Source organism: Opisthorchis viverrini (assembly GCF_000715545.1).
Source record: "Opisthorchis viverrini unplaced genomic scaffold opera_v5_245, whole genome shotgun sequence".
Taxonomy (NCBI): domain Eukaryota; kingdom Metazoa; phylum Platyhelminthes; class Trematoda; order Opisthorchiida; family Opisthorchiidae; genus Opisthorchis; species Opisthorchis viverrini.
Genome location: NW_008751904.1, coordinates 282,719 through 301,058, shown reverse-complemented (window position 1 = coordinate 301,058; position 18,340 = coordinate 282,719). Strand labels below are relative to the sequence as shown.

The 18,340-nt window shown below is 46.5% G+C and overlaps 1 protein-coding gene across 1 annotated transcript; it reads left to right on the top strand.

Annotated features, from left to right (window-relative positions):
• Nucleotides 1–1,122: 1,122 nt before the first annotated feature.
• T265_08965 (hypothetical protein) lies at nucleotides 1,123–15,878 on the top strand (the record flags this gene model as incomplete). Its single annotated transcript, XM_009174912.1, has 6 exons — nucleotides 1,123–1,144; nucleotides 1,947–2,385; nucleotides 12,920–12,995; nucleotides 14,141–14,302; nucleotides 15,540–15,655; nucleotides 15,698–15,878. The coding sequence occupies 6 exons, from the start codon at nucleotides 1,123–1,125 to the stop codon at nucleotides 15,876–15,878; spliced, it is 996 nt and encodes a 331-aa protein (XP_009173176.1).
• Nucleotides 15,879–18,340: the final 2,462 nt, after the last annotated feature.

Below are 18,340 nucleotides of genomic sequence, written 5' to 3'. Positions count from 1 at the left end.
CAAGGCACAAAAAGGATTGAGTGGATAATAATCTTAATGAGCGTTCAGAACTCGACAAAAGAAAGGATCGACTGGGATGAGTAATACTTGATAAATTTGAGGAGGTAAAAGACTGAATGCAGTCCAGTAAATTAGTGAGGGGAACGACCTAATTATTGGTCATCCGCAGTGCCTATAAATTGCGATCATTTCATTGCTCGAACGAAAGGAGACTACAGTTAAAGGCAGATTCTGCACGCTCGGGAGACCCGAAAGTGGATTAGATGGAGCGTGTTGCTCGACGATAGGTAAAATTTCTGNTCAGGGACTTGGGACGAGAGCGAGTACTATCAAAGTCCGATGCAGCTTTTGTTCTTACTGGTTATTGTGACTCTATAGTACTGCCCGCAGATAAATTCACTGTGCTGATGAAAGCAAATGCGGCTGCTAGGAAGGGTAAAAATGGTATCAATTATCGGGAGCGATGGAGTATTAGGGCTCATCGGAAGCTGCGTGGCTGGACCTCTGAATACGTTGTAGTGGGGTTAGCGCTAATGGGGCAATGAGAGGGGATTATCATGCCATGAGGACGTCATTGTAAGTAATGGCGGTCGATGGACAAAAACGGTCGATGGTCAACTTACCTTTCTCATGAGACTGGCTAATAGGAGTGCCATGACTGTCTTTATTGCTGCATCAGAGAGCTTAATAGCCATCTTCGTAGCCAACGGACTCGGATTAAATTGTGCTAGGTAGCCAGTTGCAATCCTGGAGTTCAAATGCCAGTGGTCTCCATTTCTTCTTGTGTTTTTCTTCCAGAGCTTTGGAAAACTGTACCAGTTTATTCTTGGGTATCCCGATTACAACATAACATTTGCTCTAGGACTTGCTGCTAAAATATGAGAGCTTTCTCTTTCCTGACAATTGGCGCGCCCTTATTGCGCCCTCAAAGTAGAGGCAGCCGGTACAGACAAACGGGTCAAGATACCTGAAAATTGCTTATCTGGTCGCTCTGCAAACCAGTATATCAAAAATTCCGCCAGGCTTGATAGGTGTGACACATTGTATTCCACGTCTATTATTAGGTGGGCAACCATTTCGTCCACATCTGTTGTGGTCTACCGTAGTTAACAGCAGCTCGCAATGAACAGGCTCATGATTGAAAGTAAGTGCAGCGCAGAAATGGGGTGCACTCTGAGAGATATTCTTACGGAAAGGTAATTTATGGTGGAAAAATCAGTGATGCAGATGTTAGTCAGATGTTGGGTCTCTAAATAGATTATAATGCTGAAAAATTCTTCCAAAAAATTCGCGCGAGCGAAAAACTGCTTTTATTCTGACTGTAGCATTATGCCCATGCTTTATGTTATGCCACAAGCAAGCTGACAGTAAACGATATTTCAGTATATCATCCTCAGCTCGTCTAAAAAGGCACGGTTAGTGGTGGTCTGCTTTGGTAAGGGGGTAAAATCTTCTGGAGACCACATTCGGTGGTCTGAAAAGCCGAGTGCATCCCTCAGACACTCTAGCACAATAGGGGGTGTACTGTCTCGCCGAGTGGTCCATGTGGAAATAGGATGTGTCGGTCGTATCACTACGACTGACGGGAAATCTGAGAGGGTGGTGGTCACGTTCTTGACTTTGTCTTACTACGACTGACGGGAAATCTGAGAGGGTGATGGTCAAATTCTTGACTGTCTGTCGAATAACTGTCATTTTGATGCAGCAACACCCGAGACTGCGCTATCGTAGCGTTTGAACAAACAAAATGAGTTAAATTTGCGTTGCCTAAATCATAGTTCCCGGTGCAAACATTCAGGTGCCCCGAGAGGGTTGACACCCAAGCTGGATTGCGCACATGCTTTTTCTACCGGGCGGTGTAACCACCCGGCATTTAGCAGTTCTGTGTATTTATAGTCCACTCTGTTCCCAGCAGTAAGAAACATTCATCACAGCTGTCTTCCTAGGTTTCCTCCCCATTAACCAACAGTGGCTGTCGGATTACAGCCTACTAGGACAAGGTTTTCTGCTTATACATGTTCTCAAGCCACCGCCGACTGATTTCGACAACCTGCGTAAACACCCGAACAAGTTGGTAGATAAACTTTATTGGTTAAAACCTGGGAGGGATACAGCCATTATTAGGGAGTTGATCGTTCATCGGCGAATTCTGCTGCGCCAAGGCTCCACGACTGCAACTGACGACCTGCCGTCAGTTATCGAGGAAGCTGCACCGCAACCCAAGTGTCGGTCTAGGGACATAGACTCGGGCTTTTGTGTGTTTTGTGACCAGCCATCTAGCGCCAGTAGCCGCTGGTGTGCAGGGGATCGCGCATCATATCATTTTGACTGTTATGATGATGAAACTTACAGGCTGTACAATGACACTGTGGACTTTTCTCAAAGGTGAGTCCGCAGACGAATAATTGATTTTTGGTTCTTTGCCCCATGTCCGTCCAGAAAACGCAAGTGTGCCCGATGCTTGATGTTCTTCTTTCTCGCAGAGCGCGTCTTGTGATGTTGACATGGACCAAAGCAGAGATCTCCAGGACGACGCGTCCCAGAAGTCTGTTTGCGACTACATTTTTGGCTCCGGAGAGGGGCTCGTCGACAAACGTGAGCAAATATCCGACAGCTGGGACCAACGGTGTAGTGTCAGCTAGAGGAACAAGACGACGATGGTTTCGTGTGAACCATACAGTGTTACTCAGCTCCAGACCTCATACACTTCATGTAAGCCCCGTATTTTTGAGACCTTATAGTCAGCAGGCACCAAGCTGCAGAAAATCACGCAATGTGAATCAATCGATGAAGATGGTATTGTGCAAATGTGCCACTACGACACCGTCACGGCTGAAGTGCTCCCCCCATAGGGTAAGTATTTTTCCTAGTTTGTCAGCTGCCTGCATGATAGTTATACTTATGATAGTTGTGTTAGTCGTACGCGTCAGATAGGTTGGTTCAGCTGTCCGCTATTATCGATTACACGGTTGTCTTGACATATTTTATCGGGTACAAAGGAGAAAGCTGCTGTCTAACAACAAAATTGCATGGGTCATTAACAGCTGCAAGCCTTGCGTCCTTCCAAGCTACGACAATAACGAGTGCTTTTTCCGCGATGACAACTCGGAATAGCACTTTGGTATTCCACCAGTCAAGCATTTATAACCAGCAAAAATTATTTACAGAAGTTTTTTCTTCTCAAATTTCGCATCCACAAGGGCCACATAGTTTCTAGGATGCTCAACGAATTATTGCAGGGCAGAACCATCCTCAAATTTCGCCTGTTTTTAACGATTTACATACAGTAGTTCACGATATTTACTAGATCAGGCAAGGTTTCTACGGTCGGTGGTGTTTCAAGACTCGCTCACTTAAACAATCACTCACGCGGATCATTTGCAGAACAATTTATTTTACATTGACATTCTACACTATAAAAACGGCGCAGCTGTCAAGGATTGAATTTTGTTGTGCGAGTACCGATCGGCGCATTTCTTCCTGATGTTCTGTCAGTTCCTCAACCAAAGCGAACTTCCTTCACCTTGGAAGGAAGCACCTATCATGCCAGTCTAGGAAACTGGTAACACAACATCGCCTTCTAGCTGCAGGCCCATTAGTCTCACTGGCGAAACATGTGATGCTTTGAAACTCACCCTGAAGCAAATTATCTAGAATAACCTCACCAACAACAACTCAATACCCCCAGTGCAACAGGGATGTAAGATCCGGACAGTTATGGATCTCACGGGACGATTGCGACTATTGGATTTTACGCAGTTCGCAGCCAGTAGTCAATAGGAGCAGGCGGACGTGGGGCAGCAGATGATACATCGAGGACTGACAGGAACTGGTTCTACAGACAAACGGATTAGTAAGCATCATGAATTAAGAAAACGTACAATCAACAATGACGCAATCAGCAGGAGCGGGAAGTAGTCACTGTCACAGCACGGATTACTATAGGGGCAACAGCAAGTAAGTACCAAACGATGTACAAACATTCATATGGGGGCAGTCTGGCAGTGTGAATTGGCCGTAACGGCGCAGGAGTCGGTACGTTCGGGATGTGAGGGACTGTCTTTCGGTCGGCGTCGACGCAGCCGCTCGTGTCGCGCGACAGGTCAGATTACGCGGTTTCGTCCGTTTAAAACAAAGCTCGGTAAAGGCTATCTGGCAGGCGTGATACATGGGTAATACAAAATAATCAGCCTCTCCGGACGTCAGGTCGGTGCAGTTGCTAGCGCGTTTGCTTGCCGTCCGGAGGGTCCGGGTCCGATACCCGGTCGGGCCGTTTTTACGCCGGAGTAAGCGCTCAAAAATAGGTGCAATCGGGGCGAACCTGCAGGTAATGACAGAGGGGCAAAAAGTATTGACATCACTTACTGAGGGGTAGGCAGACCTTAAGTAGGAACAAAACGGGGGGAAACGAGCAGCAAGAAAACGAAACAGTGTCATAATAAACAGGTGTAAGTCATGTTACTCATGAGTAGTCAGAAAACAAGGAAAGTTACCCTTGTTCACCGTTGATTCACAGGGGGAATCAACAAGGGATATCTTCGTTTGGGGCTCTTAGGTGACGAACGCAAGCTAAGGAATAAAGACTGGTAACGGATGCTAAATTTTCCGACTTTTCAGAGGCGTTCGATGCGGTCCTACACATCCCGCCGTCCCACAAGCTCGGGTCTCACATGATTCAAATAGAAATTTCACGCTGGATTAGATCGCCTCCATCAGGCAGAGCAATTTGAATGAAAGGAAGCTCAATCTACTCCTTCTCGCTGCCGGTCTCTATTGAAGTTCCTCAGCGCTCTCCTTTGGGACTACTGCTGTTTCTACTGTACGTCAACGACCTCCCAGATGTAATTCCAACTCCGTGGATGAGTTGCAATCCTGGAGTTCAAATGCCAGTGGTCTCCAAATTAATGTGGGCACCGCAAAGCGGTGATCCTTCGAGTGGTACCCTCCCCAGAATGACGAAAAGTGCATCCACATGTCATTCGGAGGGGCCTCAGCGAATAACTGTTGGGAGTGGTGAGGGTGGACCAGAAGACATTGTGAGGATAGACCACAAAGTCTTTGGCTGTCTTCGAAAACATCCGGCCGTTGTGTTATTGTAGTATGCGGTGTCTATCAGTTTGATTGATTCACATGTAAGTATTGGTGATGTATAACCTTGCTTACCGGGCTCCGGATAATGAGCTTTTTCTCTGCTTTCCATCCACAGAAATTGTCGTGAACACCCGCCTCCGGAGAATCACTGTCCCCCTGATGCTCCCAGAGGGGGCATGCTACATTGGTCCATCGCATATATTAGTGACTAGAGCGCGAGTTTACTGAGTGAAGGTCCGTGGTTCGAACTCGACCTCTGGCTCTCGACTTCCCCTATCTGGGCTGGGACAACCTGGCGGTCCGCATCCCTCGTGTTTCTTTCTGTCAGCACGGCAGCTAGGTACCGAGAGGTTGCTACAGCTGAATGATGTCTTCGAATGTCAAAATCTGCGTTTCCCAGTCTCAATTTGTGGCCTTCTTGGTCCTCGTGTATGGATATTAAGAATATGAGGTCATGTCTCCCGTTTGAGCAAGGCTCGACCAACAGGTTCTTCCCGTCTACTCACCTGACACATTGCGCGGAAAAGGTAGGAATATTTTCAAACTCATGGCGGACACCCCATATATTCGACAGATTTTCTGGCTTCGTGTAGTTGCTACGTGGAATAACCTTCCTTACTGCATATAGCACCCATTTCAAAGCACATTTGGGCGCCTTCTAGTTGGGTCCCCGCTTAGAACTACGCAATTCTTTCGCTTGTGCCTTTTAGGTGAACAGAAGCCGCTTAACGACAAGAGCAAACCCGATCCGGGAAACTTGGGCGAAATCCCTGATCCTGTGTATCACTCCGTGAATCCATGAAAGACTGTTCACTGTCCCTGACCGGTAGAATGGTCGAAAAACTAATTGAAAAAAAACCAAAGGAATTTTTGTTCTGGAATACTATCTGTTTTCTTTTCACATCAACCTAGTACGATGGAATCTTGAATAATGCAGCCATTGACCAATCTATCTTCACTTGACCTTATGGGGCCTACGTCAGACCTATGGGGCCTACGTCAGACCGCTCCTGGAGTACGCCAACCAAGTTGTCTACTCAGGACGTACGAAAGACGTTACCCTCATTGAGCGTGTCCAGCGGGCCGCCACGAGAATGGTTGCCGGCCTCAAGTCCGTGGACTACGAAACGCGTCTCGAGATGCTTGATCTCTTTCCCCTGGAGTACCGTCGCCTCCGAGGGGACCTAATTCTTACTTACGCCCTGTTTGAACAAAGCTTGGCACACAGGTTTTTTACCGTTGACCCAGCAAACACCCGGCAGGGACATAGTAAGAAAATTTTTAAGCTCAGGGCACACACATTCATTAGAGAAAACTTTTTTCATTTCGGGTAGTAGCTGCGTGGAATGACCTTCTTCCGACGGTTGTACACGCTCCTTCTCGAACCCAATTTAAAGCACTATTAGACAGTTATTTATGCGAATCCTCGCGCTGGCGAGCATACTGCCCCGCGCTGAGAACATAAAGAGCAGTGCTACACCCTTTTTTCACTTGTGCCTTTCAGGTGAACGACAGCCACTGACCGACAGGAACAAAACCGACCCGGGAGACTTGGGCAATAGCCTCGATCCTGTGTATCAATCCGTGAATCCGTGAATCCGTGACCTTGAAACTTTTCAAAAACCCGTCCGTTGTTCATTTGGTCCGCATTTTCTGTTTAAATGACGCAGGGATGGTACGTTTAGGCTAACACAAACAGTGTACATTCCATCCGTAGCCGAACGACATGCGACGTCCTTCAATGGCGCAGAATGTGGAGCTGTATTGCTACCTCGTTACGAAAATTTCATGGAAAGGAAGGTGGGTTGTTCGATCCCAGTCCACTGGTTGAGTCAAACAGAATATTCAACCAGAGTTTACGTGACCAGTTGCGTTTTCTACATTGATGTACAAATTGATGGAGTCATAGGCACAAGTGAAAGAGGATACAGCAACTCTGAGTACTCAGCTTTAGACAGTAAGGTTGCCAGAGCGTCGAAGGGTATTTTGGACAGATTCAGTGTGGACAACTATCGGTGAAAGTTTATTCTACGCCCATACGTTATTCTAAATAGTTCAAATTGTGGGTTACATACCGTCAGAGTCTACGAAGTCAATGTTGACATTGCCGTACAACCATAAAGTTCACTGAGTTATATTTAGAATTTTGGAGTGAAAAGAAGAAGAATGAGTGAATGAGGTAAAGGACGCGGCTATGGCTTATTTGAAGAATCCCGAGTGCATACACTTTTAAAAGCTGCAAGACAATCCCTAAATAGACTGGCAGCACGAAATCCACTGACGTCGATCACACTTCTTAATATCTTTCACACCATTCTGACAATCCATGCGTTGTTCACCTCACAGTTTGCACCATTCCTGGGGATGCAAGATGAACAACACCAGTCTCGGTAGACGGTGTTTCGGCATGCGTAGTACATGGCTGATCCGTCGTAGTCGATATTACTGGATGTTTTTGTGTGACCGAAGTAGCCTCCGCACAACCAAATGCCCGTTTTCTGACTGCTTCATTACGGATTCGCTGACGCCATCTGACACTAGAAACACTTCTAGCACTTTCGGTCAAAACACCGGAGACGTCTTACATCAGCCACCCGAATAAGCCATGTATGTCAATTATTCGACAAACCGGCCTTTACTGTTGGCTGCTGCCCGTGATACTTGAGACCCAGTGATACGCCGTTTTGACGCCATAAGTGACTCACGTTAGAGACCGTGATTCTGGACTTTGAGATTGGACCACTGACTTCATCACACATCCGTCCCAGCCAATGCATCTGCTGAGGTTTGTGCGATTCTCCACAACCTTTAGTGCTATCCTTGGGTTGTAAGGATTGTATTCGAAGACTGCACGTCCTGAAGTACGAGTTTGCCCTTTGAAGGTGTTAGGCGCAGCTGAAAGATCGTACGATCATGATCAGTTTATTCGACAGAGGTTTCACTTCGTCTTTAGTGCTGACAAGATTCTCACCAGTAACGTTTTGAACTCCGGGGTTTTGAAACCCGTCCAGCGTCTAACAAAGTTTTTACAAAAAACGGATGGAGTGGACATCCTTAACGGGCATCATTCTTTGTAAGGAAGCTGACGCCCAAAAGAATGTGATTACCGGGACCGGATTATGTTAACAGACTTCTGCGGCATACCCTGTCGGGCGATTGGACAGCACCCTTGAAGTCAAGGAACACGACGATTATAGGTCGTCTGTATACACGACTTTGCTCCAACACCTCACGGAGGGTGAAAATGTGGTCGATACAGCTTCTGTACGATAAAAATTCCGCTTGATGTTCACCGATCAAGCCTTCGCGCGCCACCATAAGTGGGGGAGGGATCAGTGACGCCAGAAGCCTTGTTACAAGGGGAGTCAAACTAACACCTTTGCGGTTACCACATTCACTACGAGTACGTCTTTTGAAACTCAACACCTTCACTGACTTACTCCAACTGTCGGGGACGGTCTTGTTCTTCGAGATAGGCTAGACAATCACTGACAGACGAATTCACCGCCATCCTAGAAGGGAGTGGGTGGAAGGTCGCCACTGCCAACAGCACGATAACGCTTGAGTAGAGATACACATTCGGATAATTCCAAGTCCGAAATGGGTTCCATGTTCACAGCTGAGCTTTCTGTTGAAGACCGGCTTTACCGATTGGAGATAGCGGGTGGCCACCTGAATTGTTGTTCAAAATACTGTGTCCAGCAGTCCATACATTCTTTGCTGGATATCAGAGTGCCATTCTGGTCTCCGATAGTTTCGCTGACAGCAGGCTTCCTTGTGCTAGTTGAATGAATCAAATAAAAAAAATTGCGCGGACGTTTCTAGCATTTTCGGCAGCTTCCATTTCTTCGGCCCTTCAGGTCCACCAAGGTTCTCAGTTGCATAGACACTCAGTCTTACCTGGTTTCGGATAATACGTCGGGGTGAATTGTGGTTGTGGCCAGTAGGAATCTGTCCTGGCCTCCAATAAAGCGACGGTCCCATCAGAGACGCAATTTTTGGATAAGTTTTTCTTGATTGAACCGCAAACCTTCCGGTGTATTCAAGAAGTGGTCTAACGTAGGCTGCATATGGTATCTGGAAGTGCATATGGGTGATACGAGGGGAGGGGCGTCGAATCACCTGAAGAACGACGGATGCTTTATGAGCCGATTTACTGTGATAGGGTAAGAAGGACATGCCTAAAGAGAGCCAAATACCTATCTTTGTAATGTCTTCTGGTCCATCCTCACCGTGCAGGACAAAGGCGTTTTCTGATTTTCTCCGAACGATGTATGGAGAATAGTTCAGAATAAGATGCTACTGTTCACTGCTTTGTGACAGTGGCATTCGCTTGAAGCGTCCTGGCAGTGAAACTCCTAGGTTTCAATTGAGGTTTCTCAGAAGGGCGCTGTTGTACCGGAGTACAGTCGAAAACCTGGCTAACAGTCAAGATGGATGTTGAACTACTGTTTTTCTACAGAATGTTTTTTTTCGTAGAATGGAGGTTACTACGGGACAAGTTTGGTTATCTTGATCAGAAGGCTGCAGAAGAATACTAGAAGGATTGGGAGGTCATTGGGGTCGCACGGGAAGTCGCTGTTGTGGTACAGGGCTACACTGCCTGTCCACCATCTGTCTCTTCTGATTGACGGGGTCGCGGTATTTGTGGCCTTTTGTCGTGAATGTCAATTGTGGATGAGGTCTCTGTTCCAGTAGTAAGATTCAGAGCAGCTTGTTGATTGCGGTTGAGAAGTTCAACAGATGCGTAAATGTGGAGCCTTCCATAGAAACTAGGTGTTTTGCGGCAGGAAGCCAGAGGGGCCAGTCGAGAGCAGGTTGGTTCCTGAAAGTTTTTATTCCTTTGGTTTCAGTGCAGGTTGTCATGCCTCGTTGAATGGACCGATAAGGGGCTCCACCTTTACTCTCGAACGATCATCTCGTAAGACAAGATTAGTCGGCTCTGGAAATCTTTCAGATACACGCCGGGCGATAGACTGCCAGATTTGCACACATCGCGAACCAGTGTCGGTCTTGATGGTAGACCTCGAAGACGAAAGGGACTACAGTGCGGGCTATATTGTACGGCTGCTGGACTTGGCCAGGATCAAAAACGTCTCGAAACCTTTGAACACCGATATCTCAGAAGTGCCGCTGAAATCGGCTGGAACCACTAAGTTCGCAATGAGGTGATCAAGAAACAAGTCTTTGATGAAACTGACAGGCCTTCACTCAAAGATTGCATCCATCACTGCTGGCTAAGGTGGATGGGCCATGTTTTAGACGGGCCGAGTTACTACCTGCCGGTAACGGTGCTGTCTTCTGCTTCTCACTCAGAGTGGTGCAAACTTAGAGATAAGCAGAACGTAGCATGTCAGAAAGGAATGAAGGATGTTATAGAAAGGTCGGGCGCTTTGGGTGCTGTTCGCCTTCCAAAATGTGATCCTTATAACCCTTCCCGTGCTTTGCTGGAGGCACGATATGGTGACTAACTTTTGTCAGTGGTCAGTTTTCATCCAGATTGTGTGACTAAGTTTTAAAGGTGTAGCCACCTGGGATGTTTGTGGTAGGCTAGCCATATGTCCTCATCCCCGTCTGTTTCCATTATGAGGATTTGTTCCAATAAACTGACATGGCTGTACGGTATTTAGGCACCAGTGTTTCAGTCTGGTGTTGCCGTCAATGATAATGATGACACACCGCTGTATTTGTGTGGTAGGAACACCGTATTTCCAGTACTGAAGTAGATTGACGTTTGGTAATTCGTCAAAGGCAGCAGTTACGCTGACCAGGCTCTCTGTTAGCCTAGGAGAGCCATATTGACCCTATCAGGATTTAGAAGGAAGGAAGCAGCAGGTGGACGGACTGTGACTTGAGAAGTGAGGATGCCTTAGGGTTTTCGTCACTTCGATGTGCACTGTCTGCACTGGTGGGGAATTAGGGGCCTATGCCATCGGTGACTGGAGGCCCCGGCGGAATAGCAAAGTCGCGAAGCTAATTGCGTTCTTGTGTTCACTAATTTACCCCCTAGTTTTTGAGTTTCGTTTCTCCGTGTTTCTGGGATATTTTATCGCTCTTTTGCGTTTAGTTTTGGTCGGGGAACGGGGAGTGTGGTAACTCGATCTATTTATGTATACGATTCATGATTGTCAACCAGAACAGGACATAACAAATGCAGGTAATCGTGTGCATCAATTAAGCAACCTCATTTCGCTTGGAGATTTGTTCTCTACCTTTGTCCTCTTTTTTCACCTCAGTTGCCGTCACGGCGCAAAATGCATCATTTTCTCGAGGCTTCATAGTATGGGTAAAATCATGAGTTTGAGGTTGGTGACACTTCATGAAGTTTTTGGGAGTTTTGTATGGCTGATATCCCCAGCATCGTCCGGTGTGTCTCTCCTATTCTTTACACAGCCAAGTACGGCCTATAATGTAAAGGGGAAAGCGTGAATTACCGTCAGTATAGCTGCGGGACTTATAAACTGGTGTGACTTGCCAAGTAGGCCGAAACTGAATTAACATATTCGTCATTAAGTGTGACATACTGGACTATCCTAGCCTGGTTCATCCCGCCAATCAAATTAAATGTACTGGGGGTTACTCGCTATCGCATACAAGCACTTATTTGTGAGCGGCAAAGGCGCTGGCTGGTAGAGGTTCGACCGTTACCGTAGCCTCCCACACACGATCGGACAATGTCCTCTGACCTATTTCTGGCTGTTCATCTTGTTGGTCCCCTTCAGTGATAATCTGTTTCGACCTGGTCACTCTAACCAATTTGTGTTCTTAGAACATACTGAATTGATTACATACTTCCGATAATGGCTACTCTGTCCTTGGACTAATCGTTAAATATATAAGTGTTGTTTATAGCTACCCTGTCCCCGGAATCGGACTGGATGTTGACGTCGAAGAATCTTATGTTAACCCAGTCGTATTCACTTTCGTATCACTGGGCAATGTGTGCTTTCCCATGGCAGAACCGTGCGGCATAGTGACTTCCGAACAAGGTTATCCCATTCGATCACGCAATGCAGCCAGCGTCGCTTAGTTTCGCGACAACTATCCGTTCTTCATGACGAAGGTCTACCTGAAGTGAACCAAATAATCTGTGAGAGCCTTATGTACCTCCTGAGTACCTACCACTTTGATGAGCAGCTCAGGGGCGCTGTTTAGTTTTTCGCCGAGCGCGGAAAGTGGATCTCATGCGTTCCGTCACCAATCGAAGCGAAGTCGTCTGTGTTGAGTGTTGTAACCTAATCACGCATTAACAATGTTTTCTGGCTTGTGGACGAAGCATTAGCAATCCAGTTGCCAAGCTCGATTAACAGAACATCAACCACGCAGCACCTTTTGGATGCTTCCAAGACTCACCAACTCAACGCCAAATATACCGTCCTATACCGTAGCCAAGGGTTGCAAAAGTCGACAGGTTTCAGTATTATAAGTTTTATGAAAAGTCATGACGGTTGAATTACTGGTTAGGCTTTGTTTGCCTAATCTGTTAATCGTGTCAGCTTGGTGCCGCTTTATGTGTGTGTCGGCTGGCAGTAATTTATGGCTCTGGTAGGCAGTCAGCGGTTTTTTGATAGAGGAACGAGTGTTCTTTTCTGGGATATCAATTTTGAGAGTGGAAATTCGCCCTTGGGAGGACTGCTGTACCTACGGTACAGAGTTGAGCTTCCATTAGGTAGCAGCAGTCACGAAATGCACTAAGTGACTTGAACTATGGATCTTAAGTTTTTTTATGTGCGTTAGTTGAAGCTCATTAGCTGACTGTAAGTGACAGTCATCCCCTAATCAAAAAAAAATAAATTCACACTTTTTTCTACCCTTGTCATCTCTACAGTTACAAACGCCTCCTGACCATCGGCACGATGGGTGTGACAACCTACAACAAGGATACTTTGAGAGTTACAAACCAGGTAGGTCTGAAATGTATTCCGTGGAAGTCTTCCTCTGGACTAGCAGTTTTCCTACATATCCACCGTTGGCTTACGTGACCACATGTGGATACGATGTTCGCCTAAAGAAGGAACGAGGTGCTAAGCCACTGTGGTTGATGTCTGGCTCACATCGACCGTTCGCAATGAAAGGAGAGTGAACAGGTGTCTACGCCTAGGCACTGGTATCTTAGTAACTGACATACTAAAGAAGGAACGAGGTGCTAAGCCACTGTAGTTGATGTCTGGTTCACATCGACCGTTCGTAATGAAAGGAGGGTGAACAGGTTTCTACGCCTAGGCGCTGGTATCTTAGTAACTGACATATTGACAGGTGTATTGCTCCACAGTCCCCCTGTACATTCCTAAATTTTCAGCAGCTTTGCCCCATGCTATAATTTCTGTTCGTCCCGGACAGTCAGTGCCGTACCTTTCATGATTCAACAGTCATATATTGTCATTTTCTACTGACACGTTAAATTTGAATGTGCCTAAGGCTTAAATGGCATCTAGTTCATACACTTGCATCTCTCAAAAAGAGGCCCCTTCACGGAGAAATGAAACAGACCATTTTGAGGATAGATACCTCTCAAAGTTCTCTTGCACATCAGTTCGTGGCGAAAGTGAAGCCCTTGTTTGAAACTTACTAGGGAGTGACTTCTTTGGGAGACTTTTTATTTGAGGTACAAGGCAGTTTCCGTGAGCCGTCTGATAATTCAAGGGTAGCTTCGGATATTCTCCGGGGTTGAGCTTTCTAACTGACCACAAAGGCTTTCTGTCTTGTAGTATTCAGAACAAAAGTGTTCTGTATTTATGGACAATACTCCGGGACACTACTCGTACACGTTGTTCAGCATCAAGTTACTCGTATTGTTCGATCGATCGTCAAACGATTCTTTTGGATTGTTCTAGAATAAAGCTGATATAAAGAGACGTTCAACGATCCAACCGTCTTCAGCTACCCTTAGCTTTTGAGTTGACAAACTGACCCAAACTCCATTCTAGTTAGCAAAGACTGTGGATCTGTTCGTACCAAGTTCATTGCTTTTTCCATCCTTCCAACTTCAACATCATCGTTTTCTTTCTCTCTGCTTCCAAGTACTCCTTTCATTTGTCTCACCCTTTAGTGGCCCTACTCAGAAATTTGTGGCGTACGCCCCGATCCGACGGTCAAGAACAATCAGCCTCATTTGCAGCGACTGATTCTCACCCTATGCGATGCGAATCGCAAACGGACTGAGATGACCTTTGCTTCGGAGTACCGGGTTGATGTCCTGACCGATTTTCTGGTAAGTCTGTTTTGTAAACTCTCACGACATGTTTGTGGGTATTTCAGACAATCGAGGACCCCAGTACCCCGAATGTGAGGACCGAGCCAGTACTATCTCGAAGGATGTACGATGGTTGAGGTACTGCCTGTTTGCCCAAACTTAGACAAGGGCAGTCGAGATGCCGAGGTTAGGCTCGAACCTTCCGGTTTTCAAGTTCGCGAGCTATTTTGAACTTCGTGCTTCCTTCGGTTGGTCTGGCAGCTAGGCACAGGATAGGTGTTACAGCTGAACGTTTATCATCCTTATGATTACCATTTATTATTACAATACTGTTTCAGAAGGTCCCTTCAGAAGGGCAAACAAGGCCGTATTTTGAACTACTTACGTAGTAGACGAAGGCATGAAAACGAATTACAATCTCTGACCGATAATAGGCTGGAGTTTTTTTTGTATTTCGCCAAATTACTGATTCTCCAAGGTTTTTTTTATTATGCATAAACCTTTCAAGGTCGCGTTATTTCTCGTTCCCTCTTCATTGCATCTTAGACCTTTGTTTTATCTGAACTAGAACCTTCATGGGGCGTTTTCTTTCTTCTAATCTTGAAAATTAAGCTTTGTCTTCCAGAGAAAACATTTACCCCCTTGTTTTAATTGTTGTACAACACCTTTCGCGAAAGGACTGTGGAGAAAACGTCTTTTCAAGACTGTCATCAAGTCAAATACTGGGTGGAGTTTGCCTTGTACATGGGTGAGATGGCCCAAGTGGTTAGAGCGCGAATTTACTGACCGGAAGGTCCTTGGTTCGAACCCGACCTCTGACTCTCGACTTCCCTGTCTAGGCTTGGGCAACCTGGCAGTATCCCAGCCCTTGTGCAACCTTCGGGTGACATGGCAGTTAGGCACCGCAAGGATGTTATAACTGAACGATGTTTTAAGATTTTTTCTGCCTTGTACACCATGACGAAGAGAACCGCTTTACGAACCGTTTGTGATGTTGATCAATTGAACCTGCCTCATGTTTCAGTTGACACCATATTCGAGCCATCGAGGTAGTGGCCTTTCGACAATTTTCCCACAAACTTATTGGTAGTGGACATCCTGCTCATGATGTTTCTTTCGCAAATATTTTTACACAGAACCCCCATCAGTTCTTTTTCTTCCCACTCCTCGTCGAGGCGTTTCTTCCCCCCCCTATTATGTACAGTCAGACGCCAGTATCGACATGTTTCTGCTATCCGACATTTGCCATTTCTAGGATGGCAGCACCACCAGCCATATGGTTATCGATAACCACCTTGACGACACTGAGGGAGGTGCGGTAGCACGCTGCAATTCAAAGGATTTGACGGATGATACCAAAACCTCACACTGGTAAGCAGGTGACTCGTGTCGGAATCCAGCCATGATATTTAGGCCGGCTGGTGGCTTGCAACAGGTCACACTACACGTTCGCCTATTCCCTCGCGTCCGCATGATCGGCGCTAAACGTTTTTTGCGCGCAGTACCACATTCAACTCGGTGTAAACCGCCTGTAGCTCTGCAGACGCGCACTGATTTGGCTACTGTTGATCGGCAAATCCGTTTCAGATGTTAGCCATCCATGGTTGCTGATTCTGTCCCAACCAGCTCGATAGCTCAGTGGTAAAGGCAGGAGCTTACTGACCAGAAGGTCCGTGGTTCGAACTCAGCCTCTGCTTCTCGACTTCCCCTGTCTAGGCTTGGACAACCTGGGAGTGTCTGAAGTATCGTGCTTCCTTCGGGTGGCATGCTGGCAATGCAGCGAAAGAAACAGGTATTCTAGGGAGACCAACTCTAACGAGGTTCTCAATTATCTAGTTGAGGCGCCACACTGTGAGACTCAACCTGGATGTTCCTCGTGAGAGTGAACATCCGGAGAGTCTCGGAGAGTATCGATGAGATTCCGGCTTTGACGTTCAACTGGTTTACTTTGGTTTCAAATGGTTCAGCTGTAACATAGCTGTGCATATTCAGCATGCCAGTCGAAGCAAGCACACAAGGCTTCGGGTAGTGCCAGGTTGCCCAAGCCTAGATGGGGAAGCCGAGTTGTAATCGCGGACCTTCTTGTCAATAAATCTGCGCTCTAACCACTGAGCCCTCTAGCCGTTTACGCGGTTGTGTGTTTGGATTACCGCGGATCGATCGTCTGGCCACGTGAGGCAACCTGTGTCAGCTGTTTATTCGGAGTTGACAACTAGATTGTATTTGACCTTATTATGATATGTTGAAAACATATTTGCTATTCTCTCGGATGCATCTTTCCATCAGAAAAACCGTTCGCTTAGTTTACTTTCTTCACATACCATGAACTGAGCACATATTGGTAGGACAGCATTCTTTTTGAATCAGGTCACTTTGCTTACCATAATTTGATCTGTACTCTCCTTGGATGTGACACGTGAATTCAGTAAAAGCTTGACTGAAACTCACTTGCCAGCACGCCTCAGAGTTGTGTTGGGTGAAAATCCGTCCTGAGTAATCGTGACCATACTTGCGTCTTGCTCAGAAACAATGTATCGATCCAGTGAGTAATGCTTTATTGTCATCCGTTTACGTAACTGCCCGCGAAGTGACTGAAGGCATGAATGTATACTCCTATTTTTAGGAGGTAACTATTCTCCACAAGACTCAGTTTACTTTTACCCGGTTAGGATGGGATACCCGATAGAACACCCGCTGCTCCGGAAAAGTGTCTGCTCGTCAGAGGCACCAAAGAGAGAGAGAGAGATCACCGTTGGCTGCAAAATACTTAGTGTGACTTCCTGAACGGTGTCGGTCCTTGGGTTCCTGCACCGCCCACTGTGGTTTGTCAAGAGGCACGGTAGCTTTGGGCAGTCCTTTATGGAGACAAAGAAAGATTATTACAACCGTATTTATAGCGTCATCACAGAATGTTCCACAAGGTCCTGTTAGAATCTTCGTGAAGAGACGAAATGCGTCGAGCTACAGATGCTCGATCCAGATTGGCCTACACTCTGACCAATCAGGGCATGCCTTCGCTTGGTCCGCAGCCCGTACGTGACACATCCGTCCATTTGACGTTATTAGGGGCTATTAGGGGCAGCTGGCCTCCTCACAAGACTTGACTTACGTTCTGGTTCGAGGACAGTCCAAATCCCTTTCCGAGTGAATCCGAAAACGGTCAGCCTTCAATCCAACCACTGCGTTTTTATCATAGCAGGGACTAAGTGAGTTTCGATGGGGTCAGATCCGTTTTTGGTTCCACTTGGATGGAACAGTTGAAGCAACAGTGTCGACTATTCTCCTTGTCGATTGTTCTCGTATTTGGCGGATATGTATCGTGAATACCTTTTCCCTTCAGCGTTTCCGAACCAGATTCGCCGAACCATCCAGTCCGAACCCGGTGAGTTCCCGTATCGCTTTTTCAAATAGCTGCTGAATAGTTGCGCTATTACACTTGGGTTCGTTCGGTTCTGTTTATTTTCCGGGGGTTTCAGATTTCACCCTTTGATCTCCCGACTCCTTTACGTATAGCCTATGAATCCCTCCGAATTTGGCAGCTTAGCTGAAAGGGTTTTACTCAACGTATCACCATTGAGACCCTTTCTGTCCGGCGACAAATCCGCCTATCCGGTACGGAAGTTCGAATAATACAAGCGATCTTCCACAGAGTGTCTGTCATGTGTGTGTGGACGAATTATCACATGTCTGGTGGCTCGGTTGTGTTGACTTCCGTCGAGTAATAGGCGTTTTCAAGTAGTATAACGCAATTTCGTTTCAAACGCACTTCGGAAAGTTAGTGCTGCATGTAAGTTGTGATGTTTTTGTTTCACTTCTTGGTGCGCTTGGTAGTCGGAGTCAACGAAAATGCTAACCGTTTTCGTGACACTGTCATGTGTCTCTCAGGCCTCGAGGTTTAATGTCATGCCACACCACTGTCCGCAGGTCAGACAATTCTCAGGTCATTTGTGTGCTGTCATGTGTGTTTGTCGGTCACCTTGTGGTTCTTACTTTCCTTCTGGGTTTGAGATCTATTATCGATCGCTTTCTTTTTTAGACGACACTTGCATTTTACAA